This window comes from Eschrichtius robustus, chromosome 2, assembly GCF_028021215.1.
Source record: "Eschrichtius robustus isolate mEscRob2 chromosome 2, mEscRob2.pri, whole genome shotgun sequence".
Lineage (NCBI taxonomy): Eukaryota > Metazoa > Chordata > Mammalia > Artiodactyla > Eschrichtiidae > Eschrichtius > Eschrichtius robustus.
The window spans coordinates 169,107,552-169,126,999 of NC_090825.1; the positions used below are offsets into that span (position 1 = coordinate 169,107,552).

The 19,448-nt window shown below is 39.0% G+C and overlaps 1 protein-coding gene and 1 pseudogene across 1 annotated transcript in view; one reads left to right on the top strand and one right to left on the bottom strand.

Annotated features, from left to right (window-relative positions):
* Positions 1-480: 480 nt before the first annotated feature.
* Positions 481-19,448, bottom strand: part of LOC137759979 (zinc finger protein 709-like) — a 52,412-nt gene continuing 33,444 nt past the window's right edge. Inside the window, exons 2-5 of the mRNA XM_068536816.1 lie at positions 12,286-12,336; positions 2,357-2,483; positions 1,920-1,980; positions 481-1,538 (exon numbers count right to left, since the gene is read on the bottom strand). Of these exons, the coding sequence (XP_068392917.1) occupies positions 482-1,538; positions 1,920-1,980; positions 2,357-2,483; positions 12,286-12,288 (1,248 nt within the window). The 5' untranslated portion in view covers positions 12,289-12,336 and the 3' untranslated portion in view covers position 481. The remainder of the gene's footprint in view (positions 1,539-1,919; positions 1,981-2,356; positions 2,484-12,285; positions 12,337-19,448) is intronic.
* Positions 12,617-19,448, top strand: LOC137759050 (ETS domain-containing protein Elk-4 pseudogene; annotated as a pseudogene).

Genomic DNA, 19,448 nt, shown 5'->3' on the forward strand with positions numbered 1-19,448 from the left:
GTTGGGGAACTAAGATCCCCCACATGCTGCACAGCCTGGCAAAAAATAAATAATAATAAACAAAAATTTTAAAAACTCTTTCATATTGAAGGTTTTCTGGAACATTAGGCATAGATTACTTTCCATCAAGTTATCTCATGTTACTTACATTTATACTTCTTTTCCATGGGAGTTTTTATGTGTAATGATATCGACCAATTGAAGTGTTTCCCAGGCTGTTTACAAACAAGGTTTTATCTAGTAAATCCTTTTATGGTTTCATAAACTACTAAGATCAGAAAAGCCATTCCCACATGCGTCACATTTTATATGATTTCTGTCCAGTGTGCAGTCTCAGGTCTTTGAACGACTGAGAGGCAAATGAAGATTTCCCACATTCCTGTCATTGATAGGGTTTCTGTCCAGTGTGAATTCTTTCATGCACTTGAAAATATACGGAAGTGAAGGTTTTCCCTTCATTTTTACATTCATAGGGTTTTTCTCAAGTATGGGTCCTTCGATGTATTTTCAAAACCGCTGGATATCTATAACTTTTACCACATTGTTCACATTGATATGGTTTCTCTCCAGTGTGACTCCTTTCATGTGTTTTAAGAGAACTGGGATTAATGAATACTCTCTCACATTCTTTACATTTATAAGGTCCATCACCAGTGTGTGTTATCATGTGTTTCTGAAGGGTTATTTTCCATGTGAAGGCTTTCCCACATTCCTTACATTCATAGGGTTTTTCTCCAGTGTGGATCCTTTCATGATTTCGAAGAGACCGGGCAGTATTCAATACTTTAGAACATGTTTTACACACATACGGTGTCTCTCCTGTGTGATGTCTTTTGTGTAGCTGTAAGGAACTGAAATGATTGAAGGCTCTACCACACTGCTTACATTCATAGAGTTTCTCTCCTCTGTGAATTCTTTCATGTATTTGAATAGTTTCAGGACTTTTAAAGGCTTTTCCACATTGTTTACATTGATAGGGTTTCTCTCCATTGTGACTGCTTTCATGCATTCGAAGACAACTGGGATAAATGAATGCTTTCTCACATTTCTGACATTTATAAGGTAAATCTCCAGTGTGAGTTACCATGTGTTTTCGAAAAGTTGTTTCCCACATGAAGGCTTTCCCACATTCCTTACATTCGTAGGGTTTCTCCCCTGTGTGAGTTCTTTTGTGTAGTCGGAAGGATTTTTGATATCGAAAGACTTTTCCACATTGTTCACATGCATAGGGCTTCGCTCCAGTGTGACTCCTTTCATGTGTTCTAAGAGAACTAGGAGAAATGAATGCTTTCCCACATTCTTTACATTTATACACCTTCTCATGGTACTTTTGATACTCTCTTGGTTTGTCTTCAATGTGACATTTCATATGTCTATTAAAGGATGAATGATGCATGAAGACCTTTGCACATGCACTGCATTCCCATGGTTTTAAACCAGGAATTTTCTTCTTCAGATTGAGAGTTGGAATAAGGGTGAAGTTTTCTTCACAGAAAATATTGCCTTTACTTCCAGAGAGTCTCTCTACCATAGGACTTCTGTAAACAATGAGAAGAAGATTATTAACGATTTCTTTATTAAGAAATCATTTATTTATTGTATTTATTATGATTTATAGGAACAGTGAGGTTTTCTATCTTGTGTGAATTGTTAGAAGTTGAATAAACTGAATGCTCTGCAACAGGACTTCACCTTTTCTATTAAAAAGTGATATTCAAATATAGGGTTTATTGACTGCACATGAACTATATTGGAAACAGAACATTTATATCACATTTAAGAAAATATTTTTGGGAGGCATTTTCTGAGAATAACTAAATTTGAAGACCGGGCTATTTGTTTTTGTTTGCTTCTTTAAAATTTTCAGAATATACCATGATTCTCACAAGACAATGCTTTGAATTGTGGGTGTGACTTACCTTAATTTTCTCCCCTGGTTTTTGTACTGATCTTCAATGTCATGATCTTCCTGTTTTGTTTCTGAAATACAGACCCAGATAAATGATCCCAAAGTATTAGAAATGATAGAAAAATTATTGGATTTTAGGCCCATGATGAGCTCTGACCATGTCTAGTTTCCTTTCTTTCTTCTTCTCTTTTTTTTGGGGGGGCGGGTACTGTGCAGTACGGCTTGCAGGATCTTAGTTTCCCGACTAGGGACTGAACTGGGGCCACAGCAGTGGTGAAAGCGCTGAGTCCTAACCACTGCACCGCCAGGGATTTCCCTTTGATCCCCACACCCGATAGTTTCTTTACCAAAGTTTTCCCTTTCCACATTCCACATCTTTGAACAATATTGACAGGTAAGAAACACTTGTTCTCTAATTGACAAAGGGAGGAAATTTTTCATTCTTACCTACTGAGACCAGGTTCTGGAAGTTTTCCCGCATCACATCTCTGTAGAGTTTCCTCTGTGAGGAATCCAGTAAAACCCACTCCTCCAGGGTGAAGTTCACAGCCACATCCTCAAAGGCCAATGAGTCCTAAAACACCCAAAATAGGGGCACACTGAGATGCATGAGACTGACAGAACTAGACACCCACACTCAATTTATAGGAAGGTTATGTACAATTCTGTTGTTTACAAAGAGTTATTCTATGACTTGATCATGAGGAACTTATTCTCCACACTTCCTCAATAATTTAACAGCATCATGAACAAATGGAAATTATTTACACATAACTTCTGTAGTCACAGTATCGCTTATATCACAATAATGGCAGAGCCCAGAGAATGAGAAATGCTTTATAAATGAAAGAAACATCATTTTAAGAACAACGATTTCTGCTGAAAAAATTCTTTCATCTTCTTCTTATGATCCACAAGTTACAGTACTCCATGAGGCAGAGGATCAAGATTGCATGAGGTTTTAATAAATAGACACACAGTGAAGAACTGGAAGCTTTTTTCTAGTCCTATCACCTAACATCAGAGGCCAGGTGACCTGCAGAAATCAAACTTTTAACAAAGCCCAGCTGGCCACACTGTCCCAAAGTCCTCCAGGACTTTAGAATAAATCACAGTCACACACAGTTGCCTGAATATAGATATTCTTCTGCAGATGCACTGCCTTTAAGTTGTATAATGATTAGCACAGACTCTGTTTTTCCTTCCTCTCTACATATAATTTGATGCAGGTAGAAAGTTACTTCAAACTTAGAGCTCAGACATGGGGAAGAAGCATTAATATGTTAGACCACAAAATCCCTATACTCAGGTGCCTCAAGGCGCTTCCAGCCAAATTTTAGAACACACAGTGCAATTACATGCCCAAAAAACTCTTTCTCTTCACACAATAACAGTATACTCTGGGTCTTACTGACCTCAAGGAACAGGTTAAGAGCTACAGTTTACAAGGGAGCTCACCAAAGTCCATAACACTTTGATGGTGAATTTTCCCATGATTATAAAATATGTAAGGGTTTCATCATTGGCTTCCTCCAAAAGAACATAAAGTCTCCATCCTGGAATTTCAGGAACAGGAGTTTTCCAAGCAGCCACTATTGCTACTGCTAAGTGAAAATCTAGTCTGGGATTTATGAAATTAGAAATTGTGATTCTCCATCTCACAAGAAGAGAATGAAAAAGCTTGAAATAAACAAGTCCTCCCAGAGCCATGAGAGTACTGACTTCAAAGGGTAAACTGGTGTCCTAAAACTGGGAAAGAGAAAAGAAAGACATTTTTAAAATATGCCCCAAATATTCTGTTCTTAAGGCCTGTACCCAAAAAAACTGTTTCAATGTAGTCTAACACAAAGACAAAAAGGATCAAAAAAGATAGAACACAGTATCCATGAACCCTGGCATAACCTTCTTTAACAGAAGATTTAAGATACATATAATGAAAATAACTGAAGGAAAAGAGAGACAAATAAGTAACAACCACTGAGATGTTCCTAATATTAATGATAGACAACACCCATAGATCCATGAGGCTCAGTGAACAATAAAAATGAAAACACCTAAAATGGAGACCAAAGTATATTATATTTAAAGTAGAGAGAAAAACAAAGGTAAAGAAAATATATTGTAAGAAGCCAGAGGTATACTTTAGGTATAGAGAAATAAAGATTAGAATCAAACTGGACTTCTTTTCAGGAAAAAAAAAAAATTATTATATATATATGTATATATGAAAGAACTAAGTGGATTGAAATATTTAAAGTTTTGAAATTAAAAAAAAAAAACCAGTGTCCTAGAATTCTGTTAGGAAGCACAGTTATCCTTAAAAAATAAGGCCATTTTGAGACAAAAATTGATGGAATTTGTCATTAGTATGCCAACTTTGAAAGACATTAAAATTCATCAGAAAGAATGTAAATTATGTAGGGGAATTAAAAGAGGAAAAAATAAAGGTAAACATCGTTTATATTTCTTTTATAATAGATGACACTTTGTCTAAAATCTTATTAGCAAGAATGACATTGATAATAATAACCTTGTGGATAAGTGAAATAAATGACAGCCATATCAATAGGGACAGAGGAGGGGAAATGGGAATAGTATGGTATGAGGTACCTGAACAACCACTAAAGAGGTACTGTGTTAAGTTGCAGACTGATATGGGTTAGTTCTAAATGTATACTGAAAACTCAAGGGCAACCACTAAAAAAGTTCTTTACAAAGGTATAGGCTAAGAATGGAAAAAAGGAAGAATCAGACAAAATGCTCAATTAAATCCAGAGAAGGTAGAAAAAAGAGAAAAGACAAATGAAAAAATAAGGGCAACAAATAGAAAGAGTAAAAAGTGTTAGATAGGGGCTTCCCTGGTGGCGCAGTGGTTGAGAATCTGCCTGCTGATGCAGGGGACACGGGTTCGAGCCCTGGTCTGGGAAGATCCCACATGCCACAGAGCAGCTGGGCCCGTGAGCCATAATTACTGAGCCTGCCCGTCTGGAGCCTGTGCTCCGCAACAAGAGAGGCCGCGACAGTGAGAGGCCCACGCACTGCGATGAAGAGTGGCCCCCGCTTGCCACAACTAGAGAAAGCCCTTGCACGGAAACGAAGACCCAACACAGCCATAAATAAATAAATTTTTAAAAAAAAGTGTTAGATATTAATCCAACTGTATTAGTCACCATCTCGATCAACAATGGTCTCAATACAAATGAAAGAAAATTACAGTAATATCAGATTTACTTATTCATTTTTATTGAAGTATAGATGATTTACAAAGTTGTGTTAGGTTCTGGTGTACAGAAAAGTGATTCAGAGATATATATATATATACACATTCATATATATTCTTTTTCATATTCTTTTCCATTAAGGTTTTCTACAGGATTTTACAGTACCCTGTGCTATACAATAGGACCTTGTTGTTTATCTATTTTATATATAATAGCTTGTTTCTGCTAATTCCAAACTCCTAATTTATCTCCCTCCCATCCCCTTTCGCCTTTGGTAACCATAACTTTCATTTTGATGTCTGTGAGTCTGTTTTTGTTTTGAAAATAAGTTCATTTGTGACATATTTTAGATATCACATATAAGTGATATCATATGGTATTTCTCTTTCTCCATCTGACTTACTTCACGTAGTATGATAATCTGTACGTCTATCCATGTTGCTGCAAATGGCATTATTTCACCTTTAATGGCTGAGTAGTATTCCACTGAATATATATACCACATCTTTTTTATCCATTCATCTGTTGATGGACATGTAGGTTGTTTCCATGTCTTGGTTGTTGTAAATAGTGCTGCTATGAACATTTGGGTGTCTGTATTATTTCGAATTAGAGTTTTCTCTGGATATATACCCAGGACTGGGATTGTTGGATGATATGGCAACTCTAGTGTTTTGGGGAACCTCCTTACTGTTTTCCAAAGTAGATGCACCAATCTACATTCCTTCCAATAGTCTAAAAGGGTTCCGTTTTCTCCACACCCTCTCCAGCATTTGTTATTTGCAGACTTTTAATGATGGCCATTCTGACCAATGTGAGGTGGGTACCTCACTGCAGTTTTGATTTGCATTTCTCTAATAATTAGCAATGTTGAACATCTTTTCATGTGCCTATTGGCCATATGTATGTCTCCTTTGGAGATATGTCTATTTAGGTCTTCTGCCCATTTTTTATTGGGTTGTCTGCTTTCTGTTATTGGATAGTATGCGCTGTTTGTATATTTTAGAAATTAAGCCCCTGTTGGTCGCATCATTGACAAATATTTTCTCCTAGTACGTAGGTTGTCTTTTCATTTTGTTTATGGTTTCCTTTGCTGTGCAAAAGCTTATATGTTGATTAGGACCCGTTTGTTTATTTTTACTTTTATTTCTACTGCCTTGCCTTGGGAGACTGACTTGAGAAAAAATAGGTATAATTTATATCAGAGAATATTTTGTATATGTTCTCTTCTATGAGTTTTATGATGTCATGTCTTACATTTAAGTCTTTAAGCCATTTCGAGTATATTTTTGTATATGGTGTGAGGGTGTGTTCTAACTTCATTGATTTACATGAGGCAGTCCAACTTTCCCAACACCACTTGCTGAAGAGACTGTCTTTTCCCCATTGTATATTCTTGTCTCCTCTGTCAAAGATTAATTGACCACTGGTGTGTGGGTCTATTTCTGGCCTCTCTATTCTGTTCCATTGATTCTACATTTCTGTTTTTGTGGCAGTATCACACTGTTTTGACAACTGTAACTTTGTATTATTGTCTGAAATCTGGGAGGGTTATGCCTTTAGCTTTTTTCTTTTTCCTCAGAATTGCTTTGGCAATTCTGGGTCTTTTATAGTTCCATATACCTTTTAGGATTATTTGTTCTAGTTCTGTGAAAAATGTCATGAGTAATTTGATAGGGATCACATTAAATCTGTAGATTGCTTTGGGTACTATGGCCATTTTAACAAAAATAATTCCTCCAATCCAAGAGTATGGGTTAGCTTTCCATTTTTTTTAAAAAATAAATTTATTTATTTATTTATTTTTGGCTGCATTGGGTCTTCGTTGCTGCACGTGGGCTTTCTTTAGTTGTGTCGAGCGGGGGCTACTCTTTGTTGCAGTGTGCAGGCTTCTCATTGCGGCTGCTTCTCTTGTTGCGGAGCACAGGCTCTAGGCGCGCGGGCTCTAGAGTGCAGGCTCAGTAGTTGTGGTGCACTGGATAAGTTGTTCCATGGCATGTGGGATCTTCCCAGACCAGGGCTCGAACCCATGTCCCCTGCATTGGCAGGCGGATTCTTAACCATTGTGCCACCAGGGAAGCCCAGCTTTCCATTTTTTGATTCAGTTCAATTTCCTTTATCGTTTTATGGTGCTCAACATATCTCTTTCACCTCCTCGGTCAGGTTTATTCCAAAGTATTTTATTTTTTTCGGTGCATACTGTTTTTTACTTTCCCTTTCTGATATCATAATATGTGATTTTTAAAATTACAATTATATGTTGTCTACCAAAAACTCATTTTAAATATGAAGGCACTGGTAGATGAGAAATAAAGCAATGGAGATAAATACACCATGCCAAAACTAACCAAAAGAATGCTGGCACTCGTATATGAATTTTAGACAATGCAGATTTCAGACCAAGGAAAACTCAGGGGTAGAAAGGACTTTACATAATGACAAAAAGGTCCATTCTGCAAGAAGGCATAACAATCCTTCATGTGTACATACATAGCAACCAAGTGGCAAAATACATAAGGCAAGACATGAAGAATGCAGGGAGGAATACATAAATCCATTATTATAGTCATACATCAACACCCCCTTATCATAAGCTGTATATAACAGCAGGCAGAAAATCAGGAAGGATAGACTTGCTTTGAAGAGTACTATGAAATAACTAAATGTAATTGTAATCTAAAGAACAATTCATGCAACAGGAGCAGAATACACATTCTTCTCAAATTCATGTGAAACATTCAACCAGACAGAACACTTTCTGGGACATAAAGCATACCTTAACAAATCTGAAAGAAGAAAAATCATACAAACTATGCTCCTAGAACTCAAAGGCATTCATCTAGCAATCAATACAAGCAAGAGATTTGGAAAAACTCCTAACACACAGAGATTCAACAACATATTTCTAAATAATACATGGGATCAAAGAAGAAGTCTCAAGAGAAATTAAGATTTATTTTAGCTAAATTGTGACATGCAGCAAAAGCAGTGCCTACAGAGAAATTTATGCCATCATCAACTGGGAAAAAACAAAGGTCTGTAAACAACAATGCAAGCATCTACCTTAAGAAACAATAAAGAGAAGACCATATAATCACAAAATAAGAAAAATAAAATTATAAAAACCAGAAAGGAAATTAATGTAATTGTGGGTAATTGAAGGAGAAGAAAACTTTTAAGCTAGTTCTTTGACAAAATTAATAACACTGATAAACATCTAGTCAATATGCCTACAAGGGAAGACAGAGGGTAAAAGGAAATATGAGAAAAGAACAAAGGGGGAAATGAAAATTTCAAAGGATTTGGTAAAATCCAGCATCCATTTTTAATCACAAACAAGTAATAGAGGGAACTTCTACTTCCTGAAAAAGAACATATTCATGTATCCTGTAGGTAAATTCAAATATTTGGTCTCTAGGACATAATTATCTCTGTGAAACATCTTAAAGATTCTCCAACAACAGATAACTCTTGGAATTAAGAAGACATAACCTGGGCTTCCCTGGTGACACAGTGGTTAAGAAGCTACCTGCCAATGCAGGGGACACAGGTTTGAGCCCTGGTCTGGGAAGATCCCACATGTCACGGAGCAGCTAAGCCCGTGTGCCACAACTACTGAGCCTGTGCTCTAGAGCCCATGAGCCACAACTACTGAGCCAGCATGCCACAACTACTGAACTACTGCTCTAGAGCCCATGCTCCACAACAAGAGAAGTCACTGCAATGAGAAGACCACACACCGCAACGAAGAGTAGCCCCCGCTCACCACAACTAGGGAGAAGCCCGCACACAGCAACGAAAACCCAAAGCAGCCAAATAAATAAATAAATAAATTTTTTTTTTTTTTTAAAAAGAAGACACATCTCAAGATTGAAAGATAATCAATTGTTTTCCTGTAGACCCACACTGAACTTGGACAAAGAAGGAAAGGCAATTCAAATGAAAAGAAAATCTTTTAAACAAATAGTGCTGTAAATAATGGATATTCACAAACAAACACACACACAAACAAAGCAAATGTAAACATAGGACTTAACACGTTTTACAAAAAAAACCTCAAAACACATCACAGATCTAAATGTAAAATGCAAAAGTAATAAACTCCTCGAAAATATCATAGAAGGAAATCTAGGTCACTTTGGGTTTGGTGATGAATTTTCAAATATAACAACAAACACAAGGTCTGTAAAAGAAAAAAAGGATAATTTCACTTCATTAAAATAAAAAACGTCTCATCTCAGAAAGACAGTGTTAAGGGAATGAAAAGTCAAGTCACAGGATATGAAAAAATATTAATATTTGCAAAACACTTATGTGATAAATAACTGGTATTCAAAATATCCAGGAACTATTAAAACTCAACAGTAAGAAGACAAATAATCCAACTGAAAATGGGCAAAAGATCTGAACAAACAGCTCCCAAAAAAAGATACATAGAAGGGAAATAGGAAATATGAAAACATGCTCAATGTCAAATGTCAGTGGGAAATTGCAAATAAAACGAGCTATCACTACACACTTATTTAATGACTAAAATGCAAAACACCAAATGGATGTGAAGATAATCCTCATTCATTGCTGGGGGGAATGGAACTTGGTACCCCTACAAAGGAAGACAGGAGCTTTCTTTCAAAACAAAATGTACTCTTAGTATGTATATTAAGACCCAGCAATCACACTCCTTGTTATTTGTCCAAATGAGATCAACTCTTACAGTCACACAAAACTCATACACAAATACCTGTAGGGGTTTTATTCATAACTGGCATGAGTCAACAGGTAAGCAAGATATCTTGCAAGAGTCAAATAATCAGTGGTCTATCCATATGATGAAACAGTGTTCACTAATAAAAAGGAATAAAGTATTAAGCTATGAAAACACATGAAGGAAAGCTCAAAAGTATATTGCTACCGGAAAGAAGCCAATCTGGCAAAGCTATATACTGTATGATTCCAAGTATAGGAGGTCTTTCAAGTACTTCCCCTTGCAGGCTCAAAGGGGGCCTTAGCCTGACCTCAGGCTCTGCTTCCAACTACAGGTGCTCTCCACCACCACTGATACTTTAAATACACAAACCCTGTTTGCACAATTCAGCAAAATCACTCAAATCCAGTGTTTAGGTGGAAATGAGAGATTATAAACCACTTCTACTAGTTCACCAGGAAACCCCAAATATCTATTCTTTTTCAGAAAAAAATGTCAATCAATTACTTCCAAGGCAATTTCATTTACTACATAATTAATCATGCTTGAATACTCCTCTACAAGTCTAAATCTTGAAACTTCATTTGAAATCCACCAAAAGTAAAGGAGAGGCCACAAAAACTTAACCACACTCCCTCAGGGATTGAAAAAAAGCAAAAAATTCTTAACAAATGGAATGTAATACTGGAATTTTTTTTCCCCTGAAATTCACCTCTCTTACCTCTTTGGAAATATTTTATATGGCCTTTGAAGCTCTATTTTACACTATTGAAGAAAGAAACTTAAATAAGTGAGTAAATCTTTTGAAGGGGACTAACCTAGGGATGGGCAGGGTAGATCGTCCATAAAAGTTCAAAAAAAACCTCCACGAAAGGACTTCCTATAGGATATCTGTTCCCAGTAAAAAATCGGGAAAAGAAAGGACTTCAAACAACCTACTTCCAAGTGGTCATTGTCAGCTTCTGCTCATGTAAAATATCCACAGACCACCCCCCGTCCCCCAAAAAAAATACCATCCACGTCGCTACGTAAATAGGATAAAGAATTAAAATATTTGTTTGAAATGCACTGCGGAGAGGAATAGATGATAGGTAATTTGAATTGGAGAGGCGAAATTGACTTTGGGAATGAGAGGAGCGATCTGGAAATTTAATGATTTATTGCCAGCCCTACAAAGAGCTCCTCTGGGGGGCTAAGGTCTTTGAGATTCTGCTTCCCAAACATTTGGAAAACTCAGAGAAAAAAATGAAACCGTGTAAGTCAGATGGGACTTGAACCCCGCGTAAACCCAGACTGGGACTTGAACCTATGGTCTTTTAATTAGAATCACTCACCTGGTGTCTGGACTTACTGAGGCTCGGGTTCTTTGTGTCACAGCACAGTAGGAATTCAGCATGAGGCAAAGAGATAGGCAAGATGTAGATTTATTAATATAGGACGCTTGCAAGAGACGCAAGCAGGCAGGGGGGCTCTGCCCTGAGGATTAAGTGGGCTATATTTTTATAGTCAAAGGAAAGTGGGGAAGGGGAAAAAGACTGCCTTCTTCCTCATTCTTCGAGTAGACGTCAGGCTTAGGTCACTAGCTCCTCCTTCGTATGGCACAGGAGAGTGTCTGACCCTATGAGGTCAAACTAGGACTGTCATAGAGCTTGTTCAAATCAGGAGAAGGGTGGTAACATACACTAAAGTATGCTGAATCATCTCAGGTCTCCATATAATAAGGGTCTCCTACTTTGGAATGTCACCTTTCCCTTAAATTCCTGTCCTTGGTGTTAAGGATCATTATCTTGCTGAACTCGACCAGCAGAATGCAGGCCTCATTTTTTCTTTCACTTAACGACCTGGGTCATATCTCATGCTTTTATTTATGGCTTTATACTTAAGGAAGCCTGCTTGGTTCCACGACATTCCGACAGCTTTCTTGAGCGATCAATAAGTTACAGTGGTCTCCCAAAGTTCCCTAGATTTCCCTTTCTATTTACAATCCCCTACTGGGACTTCTACAACTACCAGTGTAACTATCCTATTCTATCCCTATCAAAACGGGTGCCCCCCAGGGCAGAAAGGAAAGGCTGAGACCCCTCAGACCACAGCTAATCCCACGACCGAACCCTGGAGAACGAGTCCCGATTGTCACCTGAAGACCGTGCCTGAGGTCACCACACAATCTGGGGGGAGAAGAGGGGCTGCGGACGCAGAGCAGCCGGGTGAGGCTCCGGGGCCAAAGTTCCTGCAGCGAAGTGACCGGACAGGACAACCGGGGTCCGAGCTGCCGGGCCAACCCCGCCGCTGAGGCCCGGAGGGGACTGAGGTCCGAGCAGCGCCCCAGACCCCTGCGTATCCGCAGACTCCGGAGTTGACTACGAGGTGACCGGGTCAAAAGATGGCCGGTTTCGGCCGGTTGCGACCAGTCCCTTCGCAGCGTCCACAGCCCGGCTCAGCACACTCACCATTTCGAGGTTTCCTGGGTCTGTCTGAGTCCCTCCTAACGACTCCAAGGACTAGTGCAGAACACAGGGCAACAGAAGGTACGTGAGAGTTAACAGGTTAGTGACCCGGGAAAGACACCCGACCCCCTCCGCTGTAGGAGAGGGTAAGGAAGTCCACGCCTGAGCGGGGCACCGCCCCGCCCACCTGCCTCAGCGGCCGCCTGGTTGGACAGATCTCAATACCCCGCCCCCTAGTGCCTGAGTGACAACCTGTGGGAGGTGGGATGGGACCTGTCCCCGCCTGGCACGTTTGCTTGGTAAAAGAACATTTCCGGGCCTGGGATTGTCTCAGATGTCTTCCGCAGCTCCTCCTGCACTGGGATTCATGATTCTGTTTCAAGATGCAGCAAGTACAGATAAGAGGATGGCCCAGGCCAGTCCTGCCTGGAACAAGAGGGTCTTATGTCCTCCAGGGGTCAAGGGCTTGGTGTAAGGCTGTGTGGCCAGGCACGGAACTGTGCTTCTTGTTAAGAAACGCAGACACTTAAATGTGAATTCACCATCTGTAATAAAGGGGCTGACTCCATTTTCATCTTTCGTCCTTGACAGCGCTGGGCCTTCCACCAATCCCTGCCCCATTCCCACTTATTAGGTACTTAAGCTAAAGAATCCCAGAGCACTTGGCTCTGGTAGGAAATTTGAATCAGTCAGCCTAGCTGGGTGCCAGGACAAATCTCAGTTAAACCACAAGCTATGATGTGTGTTCATTAACTTCTCAGGTGTACATTTTACACTGGTAGGAAATTTTATAAATAAATAAATTACTAATTTTTATTGGACTATAGCTGATCCACAATGCTGTAGTAGCCTCAGGTGCACAGCAAGGTGAATCAGCCACACCTATACATACACCAACTCTTTTCTTAGATTCCCATCCTATATAGGCCATGACAGAGTACTGAGTAGAGTTCCCTGCGCTACACAGCATGTCCCCATCAGTTATCCATTCTACATATAGTAGTGTGTACACGTCAATCCCAACCTCCCAATTTATCCCTCCCTATCTATCCCCTGGTAACCATAAGCTTGCTTTCTACATCCTCGACTCTACCTCTGTCCTGCAAACAAGTTCATTTGCACCCCCTTTCTAGACTCCATATACAAGCAACATCACATGACATCCAACCTTCTCTGTCTGACCCACAGCACTCAGCACGACAATCTCCAAGTCCATCCATGTTGCTGCAAATGGCATTATTTTGTTCTTTTGTATGGATGAGTAATATTCCACTGTATTTATGTACCATATCTTCTTTATCCATTCCTCTGTTGATGGACATTTAGGTTTCTTCCAAGTCCTGGCTATTGTAAATGTAAATAATGTTGCAATGAACATTGGGGTGCATATATCTTTTCGAATTATGGTTTTCTCTGGATATATGCCTAGGAGTGGAATTGCTGGGTCATATGGTAGTTCTATTTTTAGATATTTAAGGAACTTCCATACTGTTCTCCATAGTGGCTGTATCAATTTACATTCTCACCAACAGTGTAGGGGGTGTTCCCTTTTCTCCACACCCTCTCCAGCATTTACTGTTTGTAGATTTTTTGATGATGGGCATTCTGACCCATGTGAGGTGATACCTCCTCGTAGTTTTAATTTGCATTTCTCTAATAATTAGTGATGTTGAGCATCTTTTCATGTGCTTTTTGGCCAACTCTATGTCTTCTTTGGAGAAATGTCTATTTAGATCTTCCTCCCATTTTTTGATTGAGTTGTTTGTTTTTTTGATATTGAGCTGTATGTGCTGTTTGTATATTTGGGAGATTAATCCCTTGTCGGTTGCTTCATTTGCAAATCTTTTCTCCCATTCTGAGGGTTATATTTTGTGTTTGTTTATGGTTTCCTTTGCTGTGCAAAACTTTAAGTTTAACTAGATCCCATTTGTTTATTTTTGTTTTTATTTTCATTACTCTAGGAGGTGGATCAAAAGAGATCTTGCTGGGATTTGTGTCAAAAAGTGTTCTGCCCATGAGTTTTATAGTATCCGGCCTTACCTTTAGGTTTTTAATCCATTTTGAGTTTATTTTTATGTATGGTGCTAGGGAGTGTTCTAATTTCATTCTTATAGATAATTTGGACAATTAATAATTTTGTGCTTCAAAGGAAACTATCAAGAAAGTGGAAATATCCTTTGGAATCCTTGTGTGATATTGCTTGAAATATAAAATTGTATTGATGGTATAAAAAAAAATGGCAATTCCTCAAAAAATTGCAAACTGAGTCACTATCTGATCTAGCAATCCTACTTCTGTCAATTGAAGTAGAATTGAAAGCAGTGACTCAAACAGGTATGCCAAAACAGATATATATGTTCATTTCACATTATTCATAGTAGCCATAGGTGGAAGCAACTCAAGTGTCCATCAACAGTTGAATAGACAAAAAAAATACAGTGCATACATACATCAGAGTATTATTTAGCTTTAAAAAGAAAGCAAATTTGACTCTTGCTACAACATAGATGAACCTTAGGACATTATGCTAGCTGAAATTAGTCTGACAAAAAAGGTCAAACACTGTATGATTCCATTGGTATGAGGTACCTACAGTAGCTAAATTCCTAGAGACAAAAAGTAGAATGGTTTTCTCCATTGCATATATGTACCACATCTTCTGTATCCATTCACCTGTCGATGGACTTTTAGGTTGCTTCCATGTCATGGCTATTGTAAACAGCACTGCAGTGACCATTGGGGTGCATGTATCCTTTCAAACCATGGTTTTCTCTGGATATATGCCCAGGAGTGCAATTGCTGGACCATATCGTAGCTATGTTTTTAGTTTTTTAAGGAACCTCCATACATACTGTTTTCCATAACGGGTACAGCAATTTACATTCCCACCAACAACTCCTTTTCTCCCCACCCTCTCCATCATTTATTGTTTTTTTGTTTTTGTTTGTTTTTTTCTCTAATGATGGAATACTCTCAAAAGGGAGAGCTTAAAGCACCTTGTGAATTATTTATTTTATTTTATTTTTTTCAAATTCTTTTCCCATTTAGGTTGTTACATAATATTGAGCAGAGTTCCCTGTGCTATACAGTAGGTCCTTGTTGGTCATCCATTTTATTTATTTATTTTTCAAATATTTATTTATTTATTTATTTGTCTGTGCCTGGTCTTAGTTGCAGCATGCAGGATCTTCAGTTCTGGCATGCAGAATTTTTAGGTGCGGCGTGTGAACTCTTAGTTGCGGCATGTGGGATCTAGTTCCCTGACCAGGGATCGAACCCAGGCTTCTTGCACTGGGAGTGTGGAGTCTTAGCCACTGGACCACCAGGGAAGTCCCTGGTTATCCATTTAAAATATAGTAGTGTGTACATGTAAATCCCAAACTCCCTAAGTATCCCTCCCCCTCTCCCCTCTGGTAACCATAAGTTTGTTCTCTAAGTTTGTGATTCTGTTTCTGTTTTGTAAATAAGTTCATTTGTATCTTTTTTTCTTTTAGATTCCACATATAAGTGATATCATACGATATTTGTCTTTCTCTGACTTCACTCAGTATGATATCTAGGCCCATCCATGTTGCTACAAATGGCATTATTTCATTCTTTTTAATGGCTGAGTAATATTCCATTGTATATATGTACCACTTCTTTTTATCCATTCATCTGTCATCCATCATTTATTGTTTGTAGACTTTCTGATGGTGGCCATTCTGACTGGTGTGAGGTGATATCTCACTGTAGTTTTGATTTGCATTTCTCTAATAATTAGCGATGTTAAGCATTTTTTCACGTGTCTCTTGGCCATCTGTATGTCTTCTTTGGAGAATTGTCTATTTAGGTCTTCTGCCCATTTTTTGATTGGGTTGTTTGTTTTTTTAATATTGAGCTGCATGAGCTGTTTGTAGATTTTGGAGATTAATTCCTTTTCGGTCACATTATTTGCAAATATTTTTCCCATTCTGTGGATTGTCTTTTTGTTTTGTTTATGGTTTCTTTGCTGTGCAAAACTCTTGGCTTACTATAGCCCTCCCAACTTCCTTTTCCCTTCTTTAAAAGAATGCTCCTCTCCTTGCTGCAGGGGATCTTGCATGCCAAGGTTGCTGACCGCAAATTACAATTCTTTGCTAATCTTGGATAAACACATATTTTTCTGGAGAAATAATTGGCATCCTATTTGTTTATGTCAACATGGGTATAGAGTTTGGTTTTGAAAGGTGAAAATAGTTCTGCAGATTGGTTTCCCAATGTCAATGTATTTCATACTACTGAACTATACACTTAAAATGGTGAAAATGTAAATTTTATGGTATGTGTATATTATCAAAATTAAAAGTAAACTTTTAAGGCAAGACAGTGAACACAACCCTTAGAATGGAAGAAAATTTTGCAAATCATATATTTAAAAAAGAACATATTGAAAATATCTAGAGACTTCTTATAAGTTAGTTATAAAAATTCAATTAACTCAATATTAAATGTGACAAGCATCTGAAGTCACATTTTTCCAAGTAAAATATACAAATGATCAAGGGCATATGAAAAGATTCTGGCCATTATTAATCATCAAGGAGATGCAAATCAAAACCACAATGAGATTCCATGTCACAAAAACTAGGATGGCTAAAATCAAAAAGTGAGGTAATAATTTTATCCAGTATAGATGGAGAAATTTGAACTCTCATACAGGTTGGAATGAAGACAAAATAGCGAAGCCACTCTGGAAGAAGTTCTGGGAGTTCCTCCAATATTAAACCTAGAGTTATCATATGACCCATCAATCCCACTCCTAGGTATATGCCCAAGAATATGAAAATACATATTTGGCCAAAATTTATACATGAATTTTAGAGTAATGTGATTCATAGTAGCCATAAGGTAGAAACATCTAAAGTTCCATTAACAGATGAATAGGTAAACAATGTGTTTTACCCAATCAATAAAATGTTATTCTGATGTAAAATGAAGGAAATATTGATTTATAATTTTCCCTTGAAAAAAATCATGCTCAGTCAATCAAAAGACCATATACTATAGAATTCTTTTCATATGAAAGACCAGGATGGAGAAAAAGAAAGCAGATTAGTGGTTTTCTAAGGCCGGGGATTGGAGGAGGAAGATGGGAAGATTAGCGGTGACAGCTATAGAGTAGAAGAGTTTCTTTTTGAAGTGAGAAAATCTTCAAAAATTGACTGTGGTGATGAATGCATGTATCTACAAATATACTAAAAGCATGAAAATGTATACTTAATGGGTGCCTTCCACAGTATGTGCCATACATTTCAATAAAGTTGTTCAAATAAATCAATGCATGAAGTGTTTTGCAATGAAAGAGTTTTGCAATGCAGTCTCCTGGGAGTATAAGAATTTCCAGGTTAATTAATATCCATCACTTCACTTACTTATCTTTTTTTTTTTTTAATTTATTTATTTCGCTGTGCTGGGTCTTAGTTGCAGCATGCGGGATCTTCCATCTTCCTTGCAGCATGCGGGCTCTTTTAGTTCTGGCACACAAACTCTTCGTTGCGGCATGTGGTATCTAGTTCCCTGACCAGGGATGGAAGCCGGGCCTCTGATTTGGGAGTGCGGAGTTTTACCACTGGACCACCAGGGAAGTCCCAATTATCTTTATTTTTGTTTGTGTGGTCGGTATGCTTAAGATCCACTCTCTTAGCAGGCATGGCGACTGGCAGGCCCGGCTGTGGCAACTAATGGCTTGGCTGCCGCCGCCTTCTCCGGCTCCGCCACAGGGTCAAAGTGGCTGCGGCGCTGGCCTCGAGTTTCCAGCGTGAGGAGGTGGCCGGTGGAGAGAGGCATCATGTTTGAGGCAGAGACCCTCAGGCAGCCCCACACGTGGCCTCGTTCACTGCTCTGGACAATGCCATCACCCTGTGGCAGTTCCTCCTTCAGCTCCTAAAGGAGTCTCAGAACGATCACATGATCTGCTGGACCGCTAATGACGGGGAGTTCAAGCATTTGCAGGCAGAAGAGGTGGCTCGTCTCTGAGGGATTCAAAAGAACAAGCCTAACATGAATTATGACAAACACAGCCGATCCCTCAGATACTATTATATGAAGAATATCATTGAAAACGTGAGGGGTCAGAAGTTTGTGTACAAGTTTGTCTCGCACCCAGAGATTCTGAATACGGTTCCTATGCCAGTGGGCAGGCTTGAGGGAGACTGAAGCTTTACGCATCAGTGAAGTCAGCAGCGAGAGATCCATAGATGAGGAGAATGGAGGGAAAAAGAAGCCACCGCAGCCTGGTGCCAAGACCCCTAGCTGCAGTGACTACAGATACTGTGGCTTATATTCTTCATTTACGCTCAGATCTTTGAATTCCTCCAATAGGAAGCTTTTCAAATCTATAAAGGTTGAGAATCCAGCTGAGAAATTGGCAGAGAAAAAAATCCCCTCAGGAGCCAACACCATCTGTTACCAAATTTGTAACATCTTCCAAAAAGCCACCAGTTGAACTTCTTGCTGCCACCAGTTCAACTGACTCAAGTATTTCTCCATCTTCCAAAGAAACTACCCAAGCGCTGGAGACTTTGTCTTCCCCCAAACTGCCTTCGCTAGAAGCATCAACTTCTGCATCCAGTGCAACTGCCGCTTTTACCACCACACCTCCTATTTCATCCATTTGCCCTTTTCAGGAACCTCCTAGAACACCTTCACTCCCACTGAGTTCCAGCCCAGACATGGACCCAGACATGGACGCAGACATGGAGCCTAAAGACCAGGATTCAGCTTTGCCAGAAAACAACAACACAAATAATTCATCAAGGTCCAAGAAACCCAAAGGGTTAGAGCTAGCACCGACCATCGTGATCACAGGCAGCGATCCAAGCCTACTGATTATTACGCTAGCACTATTTTCACAGACACCCTTCTTGACTCTGTGTCCCTTGGTCTCCAGTATCCACTTTTGGAGTACTCTCAGCCCTGTTGCTCCCCTAAGTCCAGCCGGACTGCAAGGTACTAACACACTTTTCCAGTTTCCTTCTGTGCTGAACAGTCATGGGTTCTTCACTCTGTCTAACCTGTATGGACCTTCCACCCCTGGCCCATTTTCCACAGATCTACAGAAAACAACCTATGCACTTGTGGAATGGGAGAAACAAGGAACAAACAGACAGACATTGAACATGAATATATTTAAAGTGTGCAATTGA